We start from the raw sequence: 25,479 nt of genomic DNA, 5'->3' as shown, positions 1-25,479 counted from the left end.
TTAGCAAAGAAAAAAAGAGGGGAAATCAAATTTTATATATATATATATATATATATATATATATATATATATATATATATATATATAATTTGGCACTTTAGGATTTAAGTGTATCCATCGATAATTGTGTTACTGGGTGCAAGGATTATAAAAAGAGGGACATTGTGGCTTATTGATACGTATGCGATTGGGGCATCAAATAACATCAATTAGATTATAGTATATCACCCTTAAATTTCTCTATTGTTGACATGATTGATTTTGGTCCTTTTTAACTTAAGACGATAGTGCATTATTACGTGCGGAAGGTAGTCCTTTCCAACATTTCTTACACAATCTTTATTATGATGCTCACCATAGAACGTTCATATTTTTACCTCAATTGCCATGCAATAATTTCTATCATTTAAATTCTCTACCGAAAGCCACTTCAAAGAATGTTAAATCTCATTTATGCCATTGTTTAAACCTACATTACAAGTGTTTTGTCGGACTTGCAATGACCCTCTGCCTTGACACTAATTATAATGCCACTGTCAATTTCTTAGTAGTGGCTAAAAAGTTTCAGTTTGTGATGGTCTTTTTTTTTTTTTTTTTTACTGTTGGCTGCCTTTTTTCTGGTGAATTATGTACTTATGAACAACTTGTACATGAGTTTTCAACTCTCTGAATGTTTGCTTAACCGGTTGATTATCTTGAATGTTTCAGAGTGTACAACAATCTAAATATCACCGTGCACTTCAATACAGAGACCATAGATATTGTTAGCAATACAAAAGGCCAGACGTCTAGAATTTTACTTCAAAATCTGTGTTTGTGGCAAAGGGGTTATTTTATGGTATTGGTCATTCACCGAATTGCCAGTTGTTGGAAGGCCAAGTTGAGCTTGTCAGCTCCAGGTACGTTTACGTTTTAGTTGAAGAGGGCACTGCAAACGAATTCGATCATAATTTGCATTTATGAGAAAATAATGTTAGTAGTTTTTCAAACTTGCTTTTTATTTTATGAGAAAATCCAATGCAAATTAAATTAAAGAGAGTCACATTTTTATTTGAAAGATAATACATTAATGATATTTCAGTACAACGTTGGATCTTCTAAACATGATTAAAATATAGGGCCAAGGGTGAATTAAAGGAAGAAAGGCATTATAGTCAATGCGTAGAAAAGGATTTGGTTAAGTCAGTTTAATGATTTTCTCTCCCTTGCTTCAAATGTAATAGAGGCCTTAGCAACACAAGCCAGATTCAATAAACTAATTACTTTTTGTAATAATCCTTCATTTTAATTTAAAGTAGGAAATCCTAATTTTAGTTCTCTCCATTTTTTTATATTAAATATAAGATGCGTGACATTTATTCGATTTTGTATGGTTTTCATCTCTTTGTGTATTTTATCTTAAGTTGCCTTTTACACTCAAGGCCAACTCTAGTATTAATTCACTTTGGCAACTGTCCAAGGCTTCTAAACGGAAGAATGACTCATAATTTAGTTCCTAAAATAAAATATATCTTATGCATTTTAACTTTTTTTTTTTAATTAGAAAAAAATTAACCAATGCCCTAAATGCATTGGATTAAATAACTACCAAAAAAGTAACTAGCTTTTTTGATAACTTTTTATATTTCCCATAAAAGTGGTATTAAAACTTTCTTAAAATGATCTATAAACAGATACCCTGAGAGCACTCATTAACAAGGACCCCTTTTTTAATTTTATTTTAAAGTGTTCCACATCTAGCTAAAAACGGAATGTAGTTGCAAGGCACTTTAGTGTTTGACATACACGGTCCCAATAGTGGACACAATTTTTTCTTTTCTTTTTTGGCATGCAAACGGAGTGGGCTTAATAACTTAGCAAAATACAATCGAAGTGTTATGCACCAAAATAAGTTGCAACCAACAAAAATATATACAAAAAGTTAGGGGTATGCAGTATGCATTTGCATCATCCTTGTATGGTCCCAAAAGAAACAAGTAATAAAAAAGGTGGGATGTGTGTCATGAAGTATTTACCATCTGCATTTGGTTGCTCCCTCTATTTTAGTTCATCTTTCTGCACATCTATTTGTCTCTCTGTCCTTGTTTGTGTAAGTAGATACCTGCAATCATTGATTAAATTTGTTGGAAGTGGAGGATATGAATTGTTCTATGATGTAATCCATTGAACCGCTAGCTGGGAATCGGATTCTAGTCCCAACTCCAAGCTAATCAAATAAGACCTAAGAAGCTACTTGCTAAGCATTCCTCTTTAACATTAAGTATCACTCTGACCCATCTGCCTTCCACATCTAGCAAATTAGTGCTTCTTCACATGACCTGCATTTTCATACAAACACAAAATCCATCAACGATTTAATTATACACCAAAGGTATTTAAAAAAAAAAAAAAAAATGTAAGACACTCATAAAAACCTGGCAGATCCATGATCTACTTCAAGTAGCTAGTAGAGACTAAAATCCATAAATCATTATATTTACAACTATCAAAATCATCTCAGGAACAGTCTCAACAGCTTACTTAAAAACATTAATATCGGAAACTCTCTCCAAAATTTGGATGTGCAAACAGATGACATCAAGTACAGCTTATCAAAAATGTAAACATTACATTCTCAAACTATTTGCCCCAATAATAAATACGTGATGCCTTTAAATTGCAGCAATATAGATGGCTAGTGCTGATGGTTATCATATCACAAGTACATTACATGATTAAACAATACACATTGAGAGTTGTACATTGTGAAACAAAATAGAGATGAAACTACAGGACGTTTTAGAAAAGAGAACACTTTTCAGATAGGCATTTATACAATGGTGTGATACACCACAAAGGTAGTGCACCAGCAGAAACCACTACTTTACTAATAACCTGATAAGCTCTTTTAAATATTTATTTTTTTGATCATTAGTCATTAATTATGTAGCATCACAACAATTTGAGTTTTCAACCTATACAAAAGTCTATCACCAATGTCTGCAAATACCAAAATACGAACCATTCATTGCACCAAACCAAAATGCCAAAGAAAAACAAAGATCATATTCAATAAATGGTAGAGGAAGAATACCATCAATAAGATCATAAAATCAATTTCACAATTTCTAATAATGCTCCCATCTCAAATTTTCATTATCATTTTCAAAAAGCCATACTACAATTTCTAATCCTCTAAAATCGGGGTAATATCAATTTATCCCTATGCATTTAATTGTGTCAAAAATTTTCACTCATAACTTTTAAACCAAGTTTGTGTTTGTAACTACCTTGTAAGCCATTTTATGTAAAGCTTTTTAAAGTTTCACTTTTTCTCACATTTTCAATGTACAAGTATTTAATTCACTTTCAACAAAAAAGATTTTAACAAAAAGCTAAATAAGCTATTCCCAAACAGACCTCAAAAAGTAAACTCTACGTATTAAATTGATTTTTTTTTTTTTTTTTGGGATTTGAAGCTAGGTTCTCCTATAAAATAAAATTTACTTGGATTTTTGGAAGTTGGGGGACAATATTGTCCCAATCAATAGTGGAGTGATGAAATTGAAATTTGACTAAAATTGAAGATTGGATTTTGTCAAATTGACAAACAATGACTCTAATCTAATGGCCTCCATTCATGTCGAGCAATACATGAAATTAATTCATAATTAAACGAGATGACGATAATTCTAGAAACCAATCCTGAATCATCCAAATAAGTATTTACTTTAATCAAAGAATTGCATGCAATTAGTACTACTCACAAAAATGGACGAATATCATCAAGTGCATGTCGAACTTGTGAGAGAGGGAGAGATACCTTTGCAATCGAACTTGTGGCAGCGCTTAACAAGGCGGACACTGTCCTTGGCGAACTCTCTGAGACAGTTAAGGCAGTTTAGGCAAAAATGTGAGATTCCAATTATACCCATAAAAATACAAAAATCCAAGGGAATTTCAGGCAAATCACCTATTAGCAAATCAATCACCTAAGCATGACCATTTAGTCATAAGTTGACTTATAGTGGTATTGTTTTCCCTGGTTTGGACCTAGTACACTATCATCATTATTGTTTCAATTTGAAATATATGACCTACATATGCGACAAATAGAGATAGTAACTCCTTTGTGTGAATTAAGATAAATGCATTACAGGGAAAAAAAAGTTCTAATGTTCTGAATGATTTAGAAAAGAACAAAAAGAAAAATTAAAAGGGTATAGTTTGTTCTTGTCAAATGTCTAGAAAAATGTGTATATATAATTATATATGACATGTATATTTTACCCAGAATAATTATACATGTCCACAATTTACCATAATATTGACACATTCTCACAATTCTATTCTATAGCCAATTTGACAAGAAAACTATACTGGCGGCGCTAAGGTCCAACTCATGTGCCCTGGAAAACTATTCAAATTTAAAGTTTAATAAACCAAATAGTGCTTTTTCTTCTCTTAAAGTCAGTTCTAGATTCTACATATTATACATTTTTTCTTGTATTGATGTATTCTATGCAACATTTCTTGAATAAAAAAAAAAGAATAAACTTACAGGCAGATAATCTGAGGCACCAGACGATCCACAGGCTGCATCAAATCCTCACAACCTGTCGAGCTGCAAGGTGCTTTCTGGCAATTGCAGAGTACTTCCATCATCTCTGAGCTCTGAGCTCTCTCTGGCTAGCACTTCCTCAACAAGAAAGAGAAAGAAATCCCTATGCCCACATCACATCTTTAATCACTTTCCCTAAATATAAATGCTAATGTCTTTTTGATATCCCTTTCATTACTCCTATAGAGATGTATAGAACAATAAATAGACAAGTTTAAATCTTAATTAAGCAGTAGAATTATCTCTCTGACTCTATCTATCTCTTTTTCTCTCTTAATTTCTTTCTTGGATAAAGAAATTTTAGAAAAGAATTGATTTCGATGAGCAGCCATATTTGACTTAGAAATAGAGGAGAGGAAGAAGTAGAAGGTTTGATTTGGTGTTTGGTTATTATGATTTTACTAGTTTTTGTAAGAGTATGAATTTACTCTTCCCCAATTTATGTATTGTCTATAGGGTTCCTTGTAAGTTTTCTCTTATTTACTTTATATAAATCAAATAACATTTTTTTGCTTACCTTGATGTCATCTCAACCACCCCAAAACAAGGTTGTATTGTTTGCTCATTTATCCCTACCATAAATTATTGTCATTCACTCTTTCAACAATTCTTCATTTTTTTTAAATATTAACAAAAGAACATTACAGCCACAGAAAACAAAAAAGCTTCTCATCCTTTTTAAAAAGCCATCCAAGTGAAGCTAAATAAATTTAAAATTTGAAAAAAAAAAGAAAAAGAAAGAGAAAGATCATTGTCCTCTGAACTTACTAATCATCTGTTTCAAATTAAGTATGTTACAATTGTGTGATTAAATGATTAAACGAGTATTAGAATTGTATGGTTAAATGATTAAAGTTACCATGTTTGTGTAAGTAGACACCTGCAATCATTGATTTAATTTGTTAGAAGTGGACGATATGAATTTTTCTCTGATGTAATACATTGAACTGCTAGCTAGGAATACGATTCTAATCCCCATTCCAAGCCAGTTGTAATCCATAGTACTAGTATGGATACATATATATTCAATTTAAGAGAGAATATCGTTAGCCAACATCCCTTATCAACTCAAAGAATGTCCCCTGTACCAGCCAACATTGGAAAGAAATGCATCATTCTTTGCATAGTATGTCACAGATTCTATCTAGCCCCCTCTTTTTTCTTTCAAACAAATAATGAGATTCCACCAAATCTATTCTCAACTCGAGTATGTATCGAATAGTTAATTTACTTACACCTAAAGGAAAATGATTCCGTCCCAACAAATTAAAAGATATATACTTTGCCTCAATGCTTAAGTCATTCCTATTCCATGCTTTGCCTACGGCCTAAAAAGAATTGTGGACCAAGTCAAGTCATGATCCATGGTGCAGTAAATCCACCTACGTACAATTTTGATTCACTTATTTGCAATTATATCTGCCCTCTCAGAATTGCTCTATAATAAAAACAACTGCTAATTCTCAAAAGGCATTGATTCACTTAACCATCAAATTCCTTTCCATCCCACCACCACAAGAACATGGCTCAAAATGCCTATTGCATTGCAGGGAAGATTGTGGAGCTGCTTGGATCCCTTATTTACGAGGAGCTCAGCTCAGCATGGGGCGTACAAAGCGATCTGAAAAAGCTTCAGTGCACCGTGTTAGCCATTAAGGCCGTACTCTTAGATGCTGAGGAGAAGCAAGAAAGTGACCATAGGCTGAACCATTGGCTAGGACAGCTCAAAGATGTCCTTAATGATGCGGAGAATGTGCTGGATGAATTTCAATATCAAATTCTGCAGAAGGAAGTAATAAAGAGATGCAGGAGCACTCGCAAAAAGGCGGGTTATTTCTTTTCAGGTTCTAATCCACTTGTATTCCATTTTGAAATGGCACGTAAAATCAAGGGTATTAGGGAGAGGGTAGATGATATTTCAGATATTAAGGCTGAATTCAATCTTGCTGCACGACATGAAGATAGGAAGACAACAATGTACCGGAGGGACATGACCCAGTCCTTTATTCCTTCTCAGAATGTCATTGGTAGGGATGATGACAAAAAAAAGATGATAAATCTTTTGATGCAGCATGATGTTGACGGAAATGTTAGTGTAATTCCCATAGTTGGGATTGGAGGTTTGGGGAAGACCACAATTGCCAAGTTGGTGTATATTGAAGAACAGGTGGTTAGACATTTTCAATTGAAAATGTGGGTGTGTGTGTCTGAGGATTTTGATGTTAAAAGATTGATAAAAGAAATCCTCAAATCAGCAGTTGATATTGATGAGAATTTGAGCATAGATCAGTTGCAAATGCGTTTAAGAGAACATATAAAAGATAAGAAATTTTCTCGTCTTAGATGATGTTTCGAATGAGGATCATATAAAACGGATTGAATTGAAAAATTTGTTACTTGGCGGTTGCAATGGTAGTAAAATCATAGCGACAACACGGAATAGCTCTATTGCTATTATTATGAGCACTGTAGAGTCTTACAATTTAGATGGTCTATCCCAAAAGGATTGTTTGTCTTTGTTTGTGAAATTGGCATTTAAGGAAGGAAAAGAAGAACAATATCCAAACCTCTTAGAAATTGGAAAAGAAATCGTCAAAAAATGTAGAGGGGATCCATTGGCAGTGAATACTTTAGCCTGCCTACTCTATTCAAAAATTGATGAACATGAGTGGATACCTGTTAGAGATAATGAGATATGGAATTTAAATCAAAGGGAGAGTGGCATCTTACCTGCATTGAAGCTCAGTTACAATCAATTGTCATTTCACTTAAAACCATGTTTTGCACATTGTTCTATTTTCCCAAAGGATTTTGTATTCAATAATCTTCTCTTGATTCAATTTTGGATGGCACATGGAATTCTTCAATCACCTAAGGATGAAAATCAAGAGTTGGAAGATGTTGGCAACTTGTATATCAAGGAGTTGTTGTCGAGATCTTTCTTTCAAGATGTTGAACAAGAAAATATCCTGTATTTTACCTTTAAAATGCATGATCTTATCAATGATCTCGCACTCTCAATTGCCAAAAGAGAGTGTTCAGTAGTGACCAAGAAGTCTGCCTTGCTGCAGAAGTTTGTCACCTATCATTTTTAGACAATGGGCAAGAAGTTGCAACACAATTAGAGAAGTTGAGCAAAGTTCAGACTATTATTTTCCAAACAGACCAATCCATTCCTTACTTGAAACATGCTTCTCAGGATTTAAGTATTTGCGGGTGCTTGATCTGAAAAATTCATCATTTGAGGTGTTGCCAAGTTCAATCGGAAGTTTGAAACATTTGAGATATCTCGACCTATCATTTAATCACATAATCAAGCAACCTCCAAATTCCATTTGCAAGCTGCACAGTTTACAAACTTTACTGCTTGAAAATTGTCACAATCTTGAATGGTTGCCAAAAGGTATAGGGGACATAATCAGGCTCAGGCTTTTTATTGTTACAACAAAGCATACCTACTTGTCGGAGAAAGCAGTGGGTTGCTTGAGTTCTCTTCAATCTTTGTGGATATGGAGACGTGTGAATCTAAAATGTGTTTTTGAAGGGATGGAGGAAGGGCGCCTCACCTATCTTCGAACATTGGTGGTTGGAAATTGTCCAAGTTTGACCACTTTGACACTAAGTATGAAACACCTAACTGCCCTAGAGACCCTGATAATTAGGGATTGTAAAGAGCTTAGTTTGATGGAGGTAGCGGGAGAAGAAGACAATCAAGATCTCAAGTTGAGCCTCCAAAATGTAATGTTTTTCCGTTTACCAAAGTTGGAGGTTTTTCCTCAATGGCTCCAAGGATTTGCAAACACTTTACAACTGCTATGGATTGGAGGATGTGAAAATTTAACGGCTTTGCCGGATTGGCTGCCACGTCTGAAATCACTTCAGACACTTTGGATTGACAATTGTCCTAAGTTGTTATCTCTCCCGGAGGGGATGGAGGCACTAACAAAATTGTTGATTTATGGTCATCCTAATTTGAGTAGAAAATGTAGAGGAGATCGCTCATTTACCACAAATTGTTCTTGATGAGGGTAGCATAAATTTACCAAGAGAAGATGATGAGGTAAGGGAAAATTTGTCTTCTTATTAGTATTTTTGTCCTATTACTATAGATAGTCTTTACAACTCTTTTTTTTTTGCTATGAACCCAAACCCCCTATTTCATTTATATATAAATAAAATAAATATGAAAAAAATCAGCTAAAGCCCTCTTTGTCCAAATTAGATTCAAATTAAATTAAAACCAAAGATATTTTTTTGGATGAAATTGAATTTCCAAAACTAAACCGGTCTTCTAAATATTTATATTCCCCACACCGATTCCGAAGAGAGAGAGAGAGAGAAGAAGAAACATTTAATCCTTAATTCATGGAGGAATTGATTCTTGTTTCTAGAACATTGTGTTTCAAAGTTTGGGCAGCAAGATATTGACACATAAAATCTTAAATGAACATATTAAATTTTTATTTATTTATTTTTCTTTTGTATAATCATTTTTCATAGTATTATCCTCACTGCTAGTTTCCAATGTACTATACAACTACAAATTTCATTTCAGGAGTTCAACACAAGTCACAACCAATAGAATCTAGATGTTGCTCAATTCAAAGTCACAAGTTCCTTCCATAATTCGTAAGCATTTCTTCATTACAATTTGGATTACAAGATGTAAATAAATAAATACTTCCTTTATTTAATTTGCTTTTAGGTGATGTAAATAAATATATAAATATGTTATTTTGCATTTTGTATTTTCTGTAAAAATAAACATTTATGTCATTGTAATTCAAAGTAAGATATGTAAATAAATAAATGTGTTACATGTATACTACCCTAACTACATTCTTGTGTATAAAGTTGAGAGATCCATGGATTAATATGTTCAAGCATTTGTTCTTTAAGATTATACTCATGTTTTTCCTTAGAATCATATCAAATCCCTTCTAGTCTCCTACTGTTCAAGTGCTTCCAATAAAGGGGAGTCCCTTGAGTATTTAAAACTGCCAGCAAGTATTGTGCAATTCGCTCCTCACCTATCATTGAATCTTTTACAGAACCTTCACGTGCATTTAAGAATTTGGTAAGCTGAATCTAATTTCTTTATTGCAACCAAATCAGCTCAGGTTGAGTAGTCTATGACTTCTCTTAATCGTGATTGTAGAGTCACTCATTTTTGAATGTTTACAACACTGATCATTCAAGCAAGATTGGCACATCTAAAACTAAAAAAGCATGCAGGTAGCTGTGTGTATATGTTTGTGCACATTCACATGTGTACTGTAAGAAATCTAACAAGAAACTAAAGAGAAATTATTTGCAAGAGCATGATACCTGCAAGAGCCAGCTTCAATTCTGTCTCTATGTCAGGGATACTTGGAACCAATACACCCGGAGTTTCTAGGACATATATGCTAGCTGATGCGCATTCTGCAGCTTAACAATTCAACGTCGGCATTTAAACATACATAGATGTTGAACCAAAAGAATTCAACAGCAGATCAACAACAGGGGGAGAAAGGAAACAGTAGATAGAATAAAAAATAAGATTTTAAAAAGAAAAGGAAAGAGGCAAATAATTGATGATTTAGCCTGACCTTAAAAACATGTCTTCAAATAAAGTTTACGCAACTGATTTAGTGTCCGTTTGGAAATAACTTATTAATTTTTTGCTGAAAATTTTATGTTAAAAGTATGCTAAATATACTTGTACTTTGAAAAAGTAAGAAAAAGTGAAGCTTTAAAAAAGTGTAGATAAAAGCTAAAAAGCAAAAAACTAGCTTCTAAGCTAGTCCCAAACTAGCTTGTTACAAACTTTTTTTTTTTAATATAAGTAATGCAATTTTGTTGATATCAAAAAAAGTGTGGCCCAATTATACAAATGAATCTATCAAATCAAAAACAGAACATAATGGCTGACTATGCAAAGTTGACATCAAGTCCAACAAGGTTCTAAAGATATATAATTTGAGATCAGGCATAGCTCTCTCTCTATCCTCAAAATTCCAATCGTTCCTCTCTCTCCATAAGCACCACATCAAACAATGCAGGGGGAACCATCCACAAATTCCCATTCCGATGACAACAAAAACGACCAGACCAGCAAGCTAACAACGCAACAACATTCTTCAACATCACCCAACAAACTCCAAATAAACCAAACACCATAGACCACAATTTGGCAATAAAACCAGATACCTAAGCCAGATAGTTTATTTTCCTAATCATGTAAACCTACAAATGCTTGCCAGCTAAAAAAGAAAATCGAAAGTAAAAAAATAAATAAGAATTAGTAAGACAGCTAGCAAAATTGGGTTGGGGGATGGGGGTGGGGGTGGCAATCAACCAATTAAGATAGATTATAGTAAGTCATTGTAATCTAATTACCATCACTGTGTCTGTGGTCAGATAATATAACACGTCAGAAATAAATTCCTTGCAGTCAGTTTGCTTCTCATAAAAGCAACAACATCAACTATATCAGTGAAAGACACATGAAACTAAACTTTCAGTCTCTCTTTACTTTCTAAGGTAATAAACCATAAAACACAGAATCTCTTCACCTTGTATCCAGCAATATCTTGAGTAACACCAGGCAGTGAGACGACAGTAGCACACTTCATCTTCTCCTGCACCATGAAAGAAAACAAAAGCAGTTATTGTTCAATAAAATGTAATAAACTTCCCCATAGTTCCATTTAAAGAATGACTTTCAAACATAATCTAGCATAACATAGTAACAGCTTACTAGGAAAGCAAGACAATGCAATTTGATGGATTGAATTAATTAAAACCTACTTGGCAACGTTAGGAACGCCAACCATGAAAATAAGTAGAGTAGCTTCCCTTGAAATCACTTCCTTCGGCTTGAACTCCACTAGCTCAAGAAGCTTTTGGTACATGAACCATGATAAAACACCATCATCACCACACACATTCTAATATATTGGAGAGAGTGGACAAAGACACTGATTGACACTGACACAGACATTGAAACAGACAATATAGGACAGGCAGCGAAAACACCATAACTCTTGAAAAATTAGGACAGGATTAATACAACAAAGAATTAATCAAATGAATAATATATCTTCATATTTATAGACATATTTTATGTTTAGTTTAAGTTTTAAAAATAAATAATTACTGTCAAAAATTTTAAAAACATGTCTAAAATCAAATGAATTTTTTTTATATAAAATATAAAAAAATGCTAAAGTTCAATTTTAGTCTCTTGACATCTACTTCAATTGTCAAATTAGTCCTTAAGATTTATTCTTAATAAATTTAGTGCTTCATTTTGTGAAAATGAGCTAATAATTCGGTCCAAATCTTTGAGCAAATTAAACAGTTTAAAATGAGCTAGTAAATATGTTTAATTCTGTAAATATATATATATATATATATATATATATATATATATATAATCATCAAACAATAAGATCAATGAAATGACAACGTTTTTAGTAAAATTTGTAATTTAAAATGAATGGTTAAATTGCATCATTGGCCAACAGATTTTGATGAAATGATAATAAAAAAAAAAGCTAGTGCAAATTATATTTTTTTACTTTTTAATCAATCTAATAAACACGCTCAAAAGGTGAACTCTGTTAGTTTCACCACTAGCACAGTAAAATTTCAAAATTATGATATTCACATCAAGTCAGGTAATTTACCATCTCTCTCATTTACAAAGTCAATTTCACCGCATGCAAATCACAGCCCAAATAATCAAATTGTCATTTGCTCAAAAAAAAAAAATTAATCACATTTTCAACCATTAGTCAAAGTGTAGCCGCTAAAATATATCATTAAAATAGTTTTGTTAGAATAATAATTTCAACACTTAAAAGATGAAAGTATCAAATACTCTGCAATAAAATTCCCACACGCTCACATAGAAATTAGAATACACAAATGAGTTATCAATAAAGAGAAGTTTTATTGTACTTATAATATTACACACTACACAACCTCTTCACTTTACTGGTACTGGATGCAAGCCACTAACTCCTATCACCTGAAAGCAAAAGAGAAAACGCACACTGCTTAGTACCTACACATTCAAGCCAAAATATATGATAGTCAAAATTGCAACAAAAGAAATAAGTGTTTCCTTCTCATCCTAAAGAAATGAAAAACATGTAGCATGCAATGAAACCAAATCACTGTCCAATTAAGCAGGTGATGAATCTTATGATTGCTAGTATGATTGTGGCCTAATCATATGAAACGAAAAACTATCTCCTTCCAATCCAAACATCAGTAATTGCCACTTCAAGTCAATCAATTGGCAATCACTGGCATTTAAAGACTTTCATATAGGTGGCTATCATTTCTATTATGAGGGTATCTCTTCACTCCTCTTTCTCAAGACCATTAGATTAAAACACTTTCAAACGTTTAAGAAAACAAAAAGAAAGGATATATAAGCATAACCAGTATTTTGGGGATACATTGCATTCATCCAATGCCATTAGAACCCAACACACAAGCATCAGCAACAAACACAGTTTTTCAAGGCCTCTATGCAAACTCCAATGTTTTACCGTTCGACCAGTTCCACATCAATTCAAAATTAACTTCCAAGGACATGTTTGTTCCATTCAACCCCAACTTTACCCAAATTCCAAACCTTTTGATTTAAAACAACAATATTAATAACAAACTACATTCGCTGTCTGTCCACAAATTCATTTGAAACAACCATTCCATAATGATAATGAAAACCACAATTAACTAAAGCACAATAATAAACATCCCCCTAACACAAAACAAAGAGGACACGCGTGGAGTGTCCGACACGGACACGAACTGGAGGTGTCCGTGGTTGTTAGCACGCTATATTCACTAATAACAAACCTTGTGAACAGAGGTTTTGCTATGGGAATTAATGGCGATGCAATCTTGATGATGTTTTGTTAGGGTTGGCCAAGTCTTTCTTTTTTGGCGGAGAACACCGGCGTGTCTCTGATGGCGCCACCACCACCGGCGTTGAAACCCAATTTCAATTTCAATTTCAAGCCCATAATCTATCACATAAACAATAACATGGTTTTGCCTTATTGAATTTCAATCCGTTTTGGAAGGAAGAATCAAGAATGTCTCTTTTTTTAAACTCTTTTAACTTATTGAATTTTGGTGGTGGCTACTTCCTTGGTAGTGGAGCTACCGGTAGACAAAGTACTGCAAAAAAAAAAAATATATATATATATATATATATATTTATTGAAAATGGGCTGTCCATGGATTCGATTTTGGGATGGGCTGGAATTAAAATATAAAATAAAAACCCAGCCCATCTTTTTTACCTTTTTATTGTTGGCTAATGAGTTATGACTTTTACTTGTATTGAATTTAAATTTACTATTATATTTTTAACTTTTGATCATTAAACAAATCAAGGTAAAAAAACTGTTAGCTAGTCACTATAATATACACTAATAAAAAAAAGCTAACCTTGATTTAAAGTTATGATTAGTCGTTTAGAGGAGATTCAGGGATAGAGGTGGTGGCTGGCGGGAGAGAAGGGAATGTGGACTTTGACAACAATTTCAGGGGGTCTCTGATGGAGTGTGTCATGTGCCCGGCATTGAAAGTCATTTTCCCCAATTTCAATTTCAATCTCTCTCTCTCTCAAATCCATCTTCTATCACACATATAACAGTTGAGTTGAGGAGCAGCATGTCTGTACAATTTAAGAGATGCTACATTCACAACATTTTTATAATATTTTTACAACAAAATCATAGGTGGTTAGTTGTTATTAGTTCTAATTTTACTTCAATTTTACAAAAAAAAAATTAATTGAAAATGAGCTGAATGGAATCAATAAAGCTAGGCTACAATTAAAATATAAAATGAAAACCCAGCACAATCAACTTGAGCCTTGAGGAATCAAAAAATTAAAGCAAAAAAAAACTTTATTAACTTATATGCCATCATCACTTAAATCTTATTTGTGCACTTATATAAATCTCACTTTATACTTTTTCAATAAAGAAAAGGAGGTCATAGTGTATGCTATATAAAGATACTACTTTTACTAATTTATCCATCCAATTTTGCCTCTTAAGAATACTACTTCTTTTCTTAAAAGTGTTAAAAAAAAGTCTTGTGCTCTTTTCTCTTTGTATTTCATAGAAAATTCTTTATCTTGAGGATCATTTTTCTGAGCTGCGTATTAATTAATTAGCAAAATTAAGTCTAGTAGTTCAAGTTCATCAAAACTTTTTTTTTATTGAGAGAAAATTTTAACTTATGGCATTCGCTCCTGAGACCAATACACCAATCAATTTTTGTTATAGGCGGAGATTGAACCCTAGATCTCTTATTCAACTATCAGATATTTTACCAGTTGAGCCAGTTAGAACCTACAACTTCATCAAAACTAAATAGTTAAATATCTAGACATATCAAACCAACAAATATATATAAAGTCAAAATATATATTTTTTAAATTGCGTATGTTTTTTCGACTTATTAATAGTATAGATTAAGTTAAATTTTTTTGTATAAAAATTTTTGCTAATCTGAATCTAATCCAACTCTTTTTTTGTTCTTTTTTTACAATTTAACCTATTAACCTAAGAAAAAAAAAAACCCCAATTTGGAATGACATGTTAAGTTGAATTTGGGTTAAATTTGTCAGATGGGTGTGTTGAATGTATGCCTCTATGTTAATCATTTTCATTTTTTACATAACTATCAAGAATGTAATTGACTTATTTTTAAGAATTTAGAGATAATGCTGATGGCTAAAAGTCAATGGACCAAATTAGTAAATTGATTCTTAATCAATAATTTATATAATACTAATTAATACTAGTTATGGAGAAAATAATTTTTTTTAAAAAGAATTAGTAACTTACTCTTTAAAACATATATAATAATACATTTATGAAACAGGTAGTAAGGCCACAATTATTTTATAAATAAATTTACCTAAGAAATTTAAAAAAATCCAAAATTATATGAAGGAGTATAAAGATTAGTAATTCAAATTGTGACAACAATTGAAATATCCACATTTAATCTTAGCAATCCTTAGCAAAATGAAGACTTTATATACATAACTTTGAATCACCCATAATTATTTTAATAGCTTTTGCAAAATTTATACTATAAATATTAGGACTGTGAAGATGGACCCTACCAAAATGAAATGGCCTTATGGTCACAAAAAAAAAAAGAACAAAAGAGAGAGGGAGAGAGAGAGAGAATTACTCACAGCATCCACACCAGCTCATGTAAAAACTTGTAAAATAGAAGAAACTAACAATTTTACACATTTTGAGCAAAAAAACACCCATATCGGTGGGTGTAAAAATGTTTTAAAATGTGGAAATCCATACATGAGCTACAGTAACCGTGTAAATAAACACGGTTACTGTAGCTCGTTTATCCAATTTTTTAATAATTTCCAGTTCGCTCATTTTTTTCTCTCTCTTCTCCCAGTTAACTGCTCATCTTCTTCTTTTTCCTCATATGCACAAAAACACACCCACGCACAAACACATCCACACAGATACACTTGCTCAAAAAAAAAAAAAGACAGAGATACACAAGCACGGAGCTCGTGGATCGTGGATGGTGGATCGGAGCTCAGGACGGAGTGTTGATGGTGGATCGGAGTATGGATCGTGGGTTGGAGCTCGGATCGGAGCTGTGGATGGTGGATCGGAGCTCGGATCGGAGTGTGGATGATGGATCGGAGTGTGGATCGTGGGTCAGAACTTGGATCGGAGCTGTGGATGGTGGATTGGAGCTCGGATCGGAGTGTGGATTGTGAGTCGGAGCTCGGATCGGAGCTGTGGATGGTGGATCGGAGCTCAGATCGGAGCTCGTGGCTCGGATCTGTGGTGGATCGTCGGATCGGAGCTCGTGGCTCGGAGCTGTGGTGGATCGTCGAATCGAAGCTCGTCGGAGCTGTGGTGGATCGTCGGATTGGAGCTCGTCGGAGCTGTGGTGGATTGTTGGATCGGAGCTCGTGGCTCGGAGCTGTGGTGGATTGTTGGTCGGAGCTCGAATCGGAGAGGTGATCTGGAAAATGGGTACACAAAGAGAGAGAGAGAGAGAGAGAGAGAGAGAGCAATTTCAGAATGGGTAGAGAGAGAATGAGGGCGCGTATGTATAGTGGTAGTTAAAAGAGAAATAATAAAAAACTTGATAAAGTTGATTATTTAATTAAAAGATGGGTTAGAATAGATGAACTGATGTGGGTATTTTGTAAAAATGAATGTGTAAAATAAAAAAAGTAAGTTTTTAGTGTAAAAATGGATGTGTAAAATAAATGAGCTGGTGTGGATGCTCTCATAACACACAAACTATATCTGGTGACTTAGAAATATCTAAGTTGGTGAACAGTGGTGAATAGAGACTATGCCAATAAATTCTCAGAGAAAAAAAAAAAAAAAAAGACTATATCAATAATCATAAATGAATAGAGACTATGTCTGCACATGCGCGGTACAGTGCTCCGTCCCCACACGGCCAAACCGTCCATCCACGCGTAAAAGACTTTTAAAGTCTCTCACCAACTCCAATAAAAGTCTCTTTGCTTTGTTGTTTTCATGTTCTACACTTTACCATTCTCTCAACAAATTTACAAACCACGGTCATTCATCTTCACATTTCGTTGTCTTTGCTCTTTACTCTTTACCAAGAACATGGCTGAAATGGAATATTTAAATCCTATACCTATCAAAATCATATAATATTTTCACAACAAAATCATAGGTGGTTAGTTGTTATTAGTTCTAATTTTAATTTAATTTTACAAAATAAATTAATTGAAAATGAGCTGAATGGAATCGATAAAGCTAGGCTAGAATTAAAATATAAAATGAAAACCCAGCACAATCAACTTGAGCCTTGAGGAATCAAAAAATTAAAGCAAAAAAAACTTTATTAACTTATATGCCATCATCACTTAAATCTTATTCACTTATATAAATCTCACTTTATACTTTTTCAATAAAGAAAAGGAGGTCATAGTGAATGCTATATAAAGATACTACTTTTTTTACTAATTTATCCATCCAATTTTGCCTCTTAAGACTACTACTTCTTCTCTTCAAAGTGTTAAAAAAAAAAAAAGTCTTGTACCTTTTTCTCTTTGTATTTCATAGAAAAGTCTTTATGTTGCGGATCATTTTTTTGAGATGTGTATTAATTAATTAGCAAAATTAAGTCTAATAGTTCATGTTCATCAAAACTAAATAGTAAAATATCTAGACATATCAAACCAACAAATATATATAAATTATATTTTTTCGACTTATTAATAGCATAGATTGAGTTAAATTTTTTGCTAATCTGAATCTAATCCAACTCTTTTTTTGTTCCTTTTTTTTTTTTTTTTTTTTTTTTACAATTTAACCTATTAACCCCAATTTGGAATGACATATTAAGTTGGATTGGGTTAAATTTGTTAGATTGGTGGGTTGAATGTATGCCTCTATGTTAATCATTTTTAATATAACCATCAAGAATGTAATTACCTTTTTCTTTTATAAAGAATTTAGAGATAATACTAATGGCTAATAGTCAATGGACCAAATTAGTAAATTGATTCTTAATCAATAATTTATATAATATTAATTAATACTAGTTATGGAGAAAAAAAAAAAGAATTTGTAACTTACTCTTTAAAAGATATATAATAATACATTTATGAAACAGATAATAAGGCCACAATTATTTTATAAATAAATTTACCTAAGAAATTTAAAAAAAATTCAAAATTATATAAAAGGAGTATAAAGATTAGTATTTCAAATTGTGACAATGATTGAAATATCCACATTTAATCGTGGCAATCCTTAGCAAAATATGAAGACTTTATATACATAACTTTGAATCACCCATAATTATTTTAATAGCTTTGGCAAAATTTATACTATATATATTAGGACTGTGAAGATGGAGCTACCAAAATGAAAAGAGCATATGGTCTCCAAAAAAAAATATAGAGAGAATTACTCATAACATACCAACTGTATCTGGTGACTTAGAAATATCTAAGTTGGTGAATAGAGACTATATATTGTGGCTGCACATGCGCGGTACAGAGCTCCGTCCCCACACGGCCACACCGTCCAACCACGCGTAAAAGACTTTTAAAAAAGACTTTTAAAGTCTCTCACCAACTCCAATAATTAAAAGTCTCTTTGCTTTGTTGTTTTTATGTTTTACACTTTACCATTCTCGCTACTGAGCAGTGAGCACTCATTCATCTTCACATTTGATTGTCTTTGCTCTTCACCACCCCCAAGAACATGGCTGAAATCGGCTATGGCATCGCAGTGAAGGTCCTGGAGCTGCTTGGATCCCGTACTTTCCAAGAGATCAGCTCGGCATGGGGCTTCAAAGGTGATCTGAAAAAGATTGGGCGCAGAGTCTTAGCCATTAAAGCCGTACTGATTGATGCTGAGGAGAAGCAAGCAAGTAACGAGAGGCTAAGGACTTGGCTAAGGGAGCTTAAAGATGTCCTTATTGATGCCGAGAATGTGCTGGATGAATTTCAGTATCGAGTATTGCGGAAGGATGTAATGAAGATAAACGGGAGCTCTCGCAAAAAGGTGCGATTTTTCTTTTCTGGTTCTAATCCACTTTTATTCCGTTTTAAAATGGCACATAAAATCAAGGGTGTTAGGGAGAAGTTAGATGATATTGCAGCTCTTAAAGACGAATTCGATCTTGCTTTACGACCTGAAGATGAGAAGACAACAATGAACAGGAGGGACATGACCCACTCCTTCGTTAATCCTTCTAAAGTCATCGGTAGGGGTGATGACAAAGGAAAGATCATGGATCTTTTGATGCAGCAAGATGCTAGCAGAAATGTCAGTGTAATTCCTATTGTTGGGATTGGAGGTTTGGGGAAAACCACACTTGCCAAGTTGTCTTTTGATGATAAACAGGTAGTTAGTCATTTTCAATTGAGAATGTGGGTGTGTGTTTATGAGGATTTTAATGTTACAAGGTTGACAAAAGAAATCCTTAAATCTGCAATTTATAGGATTGATGAGAATTTTGTTGTGGATGGATTGCCAAACGGCTTAAAAGAACTTTTGAAAGATAAGAAAATTTTAGAGAATTTGGGTGTGGATGAAGTGCAATGTCGACTAAGAGAACTTTTAAAAGACAAGAAATTTTTACTTGTCTTGGATGACGTTTGGAACGAGAATCGAAGTAAATGGAATCAATTGGAAGAGTTGTTAATTGGTGGTTCCGATGGAAGTAAAATCTTAGTGACAACACGAAATAGTTCTGTTGCTACTATTATGGGCACTACTACCACATACAATCTAAAAGGTCTATCCGAAGAGGACTGTATGTCTTTGTTTGTGAAATTGACATTTAAGGTAGGACAAGAAAATAAATATCCAAACCTCTTATATATTGGAAGAGAAATTGTCAAAAAATGTAAGGGGGTTCCATTGGCTGTAAGTACTTTAGCTAGCCTACTTTATTCAAAAGTTGATGAACATGAGTGGATATCTGTTAGAGATAACGAGATATGGCTTTTAGAACAAAAGGAAGGTGACATCTTACCCGCATTGAAGATCAGTTACAATCAATTGCCATTTCACTTGAAGCAATGTTTTGCATATTGTTCTTGTTTTCCAAAGGATTATCACTTCAATAATTTTACATTGATTCAATTTTGGTTGGCACATGGGATTCTTCAATCACCTAAGGATGAAAATGTGGAGTTGGAAGATGTTGGTAACTTGTATATCAAAGAGCTGTTGTCGAGATCTTTCTTTCAAGATGTTGATCAAGAGTATATGATGCCCATATATTATACCTTTAAAATGCATGATCTGGTCCACAATCTTGCACTCTCAATTGCCAAAGGAGGGTGTTCGGTAGTGACCAAGAAGTCCACCCTTGCTGCAGAAGTTTGTCATTTGTCAATTTTGGAGAATGGGCAAGAAGTTACAACACAGCTAGAGAAGTTGGGAAGAGTCCAGACTATTATTTTCGCAACAGAGCAACCTGCGTCCTTACTTGAAGCATGTATCGCAAGATTTAAGTATTTGCGGGTGCTTGATCTGAGCAAATCATCCTTTGAGGTGTTGCCAAGTTCCATCGGAAGTTTGAAACATTTGAGAAATCTTGACCTATCATGTAATTGCATAATCAAGCAACTTCCAGATTCCATTTGCAAGCTGCACAGTTTGCAAAATTTACACCTTGTTGGTTGCAGTAATCTTGAACGGTTGCCCAAAGATATTAGGGACATAATTAGCCTCAGGCATTTGTGTGTAACAACAAAACATACCTGCTTGTCAGAGAAGGAAGTAGGTTGCTTGGATTCTCTTCGATGTTTGTCTATATATACTTGTAAGAATCTAAAATGTCTGTTTGAAGGGATGGAGGGGCGCCTCACCAATCTTCGAACATTGGCTGTTGGAGAATGTCCAAGTTTGACCACTTTGTCACTCACTATCAAACACCTAATTGCCCTAGAGACCCTGATAATTGAGGATTGTAAAGAGCTTAGTTTGACGGATAAAGAAGAGAATCAAGATCTCAAGTTAAGCCTCCAATTGTTGACAATTGTAAAGTTACCTAAGTTGGAGGTTTTGCCCCAGTGGCTCCAAACATCTGCCAACACTTTACAACACCTAAAGATTGAAGATTGTTGTAATTTCACCGCTTTGCCTGAGTGGCTACCACATCTAAAATCACTTCAAACACTTAGAATTATAAATTGCCCTAGGTTCTCATCTCTCCCGGAGAGGATGCAAGATCTCACTGCACTAAGAGAATTTCAGATTGAAGATTGTCCTAAGTTGAGAAGAAAGTGTAGAGAAGAAGTTAGGCACAAAATTGCTCATGTACCAAACATTGATTTCGATAACAATTTCGATGACGATAGTGGAAGTTCATCAGAGAGAGATGATGACATCAGCATATATTTACCGGGAGAAGATGATGAGGTAGGGGCATATATGTCTTCTTGTTATTTTTGTACCATTATAGTTTCTATCTCTACTCTCTCTACTGATTTAAATTAATCCTAAAACTGGTTATGATCCTTAATGAACCCAAATCCCCTTTTTCTTTTTCTTTTCCTTTTTTTTAATAAAAAAGTCAAAGCCCTCTTTGTCCAAATTAGATTTAAAGTAATTAAAACCAAAAATATCTTTTTGCATGAAATTGGATTTCCAAAAGTAAAGTGGTCTTCTAAATCTTTATTTTTTGCCCACCCCTTTGGACCTTCCCCAGCAAAAGAAGAAAGTAATTAATAAATAAATAAAATAAAATAAAAACAAAGGAAAAAGTAGAGAAGAAGAGATTAATCTAATTTAATTAATTGAGGAATTTTATCTTGTTTGTGTAACATTGTGTTTCTAAGCAAGGTATTGGCACCCAAAAACTTGAATGAACATAATACGTTTTTATTTATTTATCTTTTGTAAATACATTTTTCCTAGTAGTATTGTTCTTGTAAGTTGCTTATATACCATATATTGCAAATTTCATTTCAGAAGCTCAACACAAGTCACAATCAATAAAGTCTAAATGTTGCTCAATTCAAAGTCACATGTTCCTTCCGTAATTCGTAAGTATTTCTTCATTGCAATTTGTATTACAATATGTAAATAAATAAATATTTCCGTTATTTAATTTGCTTGTAAGTGATGTAAATGAATAAATATTTATGTTATTGTAATTTGTACTAAATGATGTCAATAAATAAACATATATGTCATTTTAATTCAAAGTAAGAGATACAAATAAATAAGAAGTGATGTGTATACTCTTCTTGACTACATTCTTGTGTATAAAGTTGAGAGATCCATGGATTTGTGTGTGCAAACATTCATTCTTATATTCATATTTTATGATTCTTCTTTGTAAGTGTGAAGCACCATGTGTAATAACATGCTTAATTATTTAGAACATATGAGGTCTAATTGACATTGAAGGGAGTAATATTTGTATTTGGAATTATAAAGTTTCATTTCCATGGAAAGCTACCTCTAACTTAAACCAAAATTATAAATGATACATTAAGATTAAATTTTTTTATTTATTTATTTATTTATTGACACACTAGTAATAAGAGAGGAAAAGATAGGAAAAGGCAAAGGTGGAAGATTATAGGTTGTTGGTTCTTAGGTCTGGGAACACTAAGTGTCATATTTCAAATCTTTCTTATGCTAAAGGAGTCAGAGCACTTACACTTGGATTTCTCACCAAATAATTGCTTTAATCTCCACTACTACAATGTTCATAATTGAATTTATGCTGTGGAAATTCCCTCCAATATTATCCATATTGGCATAAACAAATCCATCCATTAAACAAGGTAGATGCTTCATAAGTTGACAAGTTTGAGCACTAGCTTACGTAGTTACGTGGGGCGGTATACTGGGGAAAAAAATCAAAAAGAAAAAGCTCATTCCGGAGGCAAGGTAGAAACTTAACACAATCCTCCATTTAGGAAGAAACCATGGACAGAGAAGCAACTTGTCCAGCCTCAAACTTGTTCCTCATTTGAAACTCTGGCTAATGACTTGTCGAGAATTGTGTTTCTGTTAAACCACATCAGTAACCATGCCATTATTTTCTTTCCATTAATAAACAAAATTACTTCATTTCTGGAGTCCGACACAAAGGAAAAATCAAGAAAATCAAGAGAATCTAAACATTGCTCAATTCAAAGTCGTGTATCCTTCTGTAATTCGTGTGCATTTCTTCAGCATTTCATCATTGCGATTTGAATTACAAACTGTAAATAAATAAATATTCTGGTTATTTAATTTGCTTGTAAGTGATGTAAATAAATAAGCATTTATATCATTGTAATATGAAGTAAGAGATTTATTGAAGTAAGAGATTTAATAAATATATAGGATGATATGCATACTCCCGTAACTACATTCTTGTGTATAAAGTTGAGATATTTATGGATTGGTGCATGCAAGCACTTGTTTTTATATTCATATTTTATGATTCTTCTTAGCACTATGCCCCATGTGTAATAACATACTTAATTACTAGAAAATCTAGTGTATAACTGACAAAGTGACATTGATGAGAGTGATATTTGTATTTGGAATTAAAAAATTTCATTTCCATAGAAAGCTCCTCCTATCTTAAACAAGAATTATAGATGATATACTAAGATTAAGATGGGGAAAAGCAAAGGTGGAAGATTATTGGCCGTTAGTTCTCAAGTTTGGGAACAATGAGTGTCATTTTTCAAATTCTTCATATACGAAAGGAGTCATCTGAACACTTGTGTTCTCAATAAGTATTGCATTAATCTCAACTAATATCATGTTCATTAATGAATTTTATGTCATAATTCTCTCAGATGTTGTCCACATGAAATTGAAGAACAGAATTCCAAACCCACTAAAAATTTTGAAAACAAGTTTGACGGTAATATGCTATGACCAATTATATTAATGAAATTGTCTATGAAATCACATTAAAATTTGGGATCTACCTACTAAGAACTAGAATTCCACTTCCCAAGTGCCCGGTCAAAAAATGATAACTATACTAGCATTAAATAATAGGGTATTTTAATATTGAAAGATTTTAACTTGAACCGTAACCCTTTTTAATTAGATATATGAAAGCGAGTATTTCCAAAAAGGAAAATGGGCGTAGTTCAAAATTCAAAAGCCACAAAACTTGAACAAGAGCAAGAATTACTTTTCTTGAAAGTTTCTTTATGCTTCAAATTTGAGGACACCATGATCAAAACGATCATTGCATTTGTTAAAAGCTAGTTTGTGCTTAAAATTTTAGGATAATAGCACCTTAATACAAATGGTTACAACAACTATTTCCGAATAGTCTTGTTGAATAATGGCTTCAATCAAGGTTGTCAAAATTGGGATCCTATGTAGGGTCGTGGGAGGTAGATGGAATCATGGATTGTAAGATCTTACATTATTTGAGAAAAAAAAATACACATTGGTATGTTAAATAATCACATAAATTATACATTCATTGATATAATTATCATACATTACTACGTCTATTTGTAAGCATCATTTAAAGTGGCTAAAAATCTCAAAACGTGACTCTATTGGGATGTTTTTTATTTGAGTCCAATTGACACACTTTCTACATTAGAGTAGTAAAACTTAGTTTATTGGGATTTTATTTTTCATTTGGGTCTAACTGAGTCTTTCATCAAGTTAAAGAAGATTATAAGAAACTAAGGTCGTTTGAGATTGTTAGAATTGTACAATCCTACCAATCCTGAACAATTGCTAAGATCCTTGAAAGATCCGAATCGTTTTGGGCAAGTGGGAATGTAAAATTGTAGGACCGTAGAATTTAGATCAGGATTTTAACAACCATAGCTTTAATTGTTTTCAATGATATCTCATATTGATCAACTAAACTCTTCATTATATAAGCACCAATGCATTGATCACGGGTTTTGATCTCTCTTGAAATTTAATTTCGTAAATTGGATTCAAATTTGAATTTTTGTTGTTTATTAGAAAAAAAAAAAATTCATATCAACACACTTGCTACTCACTAGAATAATTTGTGACCATGGGAAATCAAAACCCTACAGTTATATCCTTATTTTTGTGACCATGGGAAATCAAAACCCTATTGTTATATTCTTATTATATCAAGAGATGATAGAAAAGATTGCAATTAAAAATAGAAAAAATAGTAAATTTAATGAATTAAACATTTTTTTCCCTACTTTTCCTCCTAATGTTTTTGGAGGATGGTTTTTAGTCCCCGAGTGAAAAACTTCACTACTCCCCTTTTCCATCATCCCCTCTTTCCCACCACATCAAACAAGGGAAAATTTTCATTTTCCATCCTCCCCTTTTTACACCCAACCAAATAGACCATGCAATGAATTTTTCAGAGCTCAT

General features: G+C 33.0%; 1 protein-coding gene, 1 long non-coding RNA gene and 1 pseudogene across 2 annotated transcripts; 2 read left to right on the top strand and 1 right to left on the bottom strand.

Annotated features, from left to right (window-relative positions):
- Window positions 1-1,845: 1,845 nt before the first annotated feature.
- On the bottom strand, window positions 1,846-11,942 carry LOC142609716 (uncharacterized). Its single transcript, XR_012839657.1, has 6 exons — window positions 11,393-11,942; window positions 11,158-11,223; window positions 9,929-10,024; window positions 4,541-4,780; window positions 3,803-3,861; window positions 1,846-2,318 (listed from the first exon to the last, which is right to left on the bottom strand). It is a non-coding gene; the product is annotated as an uncharacterized LOC142609716 (long non-coding RNA).
- Window positions 6,087-8,271, top strand: LOC142609714 (putative disease resistance protein RGA1; annotated as a pseudogene).
- Window positions 11,943-18,792: 6,850 nt separating the features above from the next.
- Window positions 18,793-22,584, top strand: LOC142609707 (putative disease resistance protein RGA1). The gene is made up of 2 exons (XM_075781416.1): window positions 18,793-21,549; window positions 22,102-22,584. The coding sequence occupies exons 1-2, from the start codon at window positions 18,877-18,879 to the stop codon at window positions 22,126-22,128; spliced, it is 2,700 nt and encodes an 899-aa protein (XP_075637531.1). The 5' UTR covers window positions 18,793-18,876; the 3' UTR covers window positions 22,129-22,584.
- The last annotated feature ends 2,895 nt before the right edge of the window (window positions 22,585-25,479 follow it).

This window comes from Castanea sativa, chromosome 9 (assembly GCF_040712315.1).
Source record: "Castanea sativa cultivar Marrone di Chiusa Pesio chromosome 9, ASM4071231v1".
NCBI lineage: Eukaryota > Viridiplantae > Streptophyta > Magnoliopsida > Fagales > Fagaceae > Castanea > Castanea sativa.
Note: the sequence above shows the minus strand (reverse complement) of the source record. Positions and strands in the feature narration are given on the sequence as shown.

Excerpts from the sequence above, each read along its gene's own strand:
- LOC142609707 (XM_075781416.1), top strand. The coding sequence starts at position 18,877 with ATGGCTGAAATCGGCTATGGCATCGCAGTGAAGGTCCTGGAGCTGCTT. Across the intron at positions 21,550-22,101 it reads TACCGGGAGAAGATGATGAG|AAGCTCAACACAAGTCACAA; the intron begins GTAGGGGCATAT and ends ATTTCATTTCAG.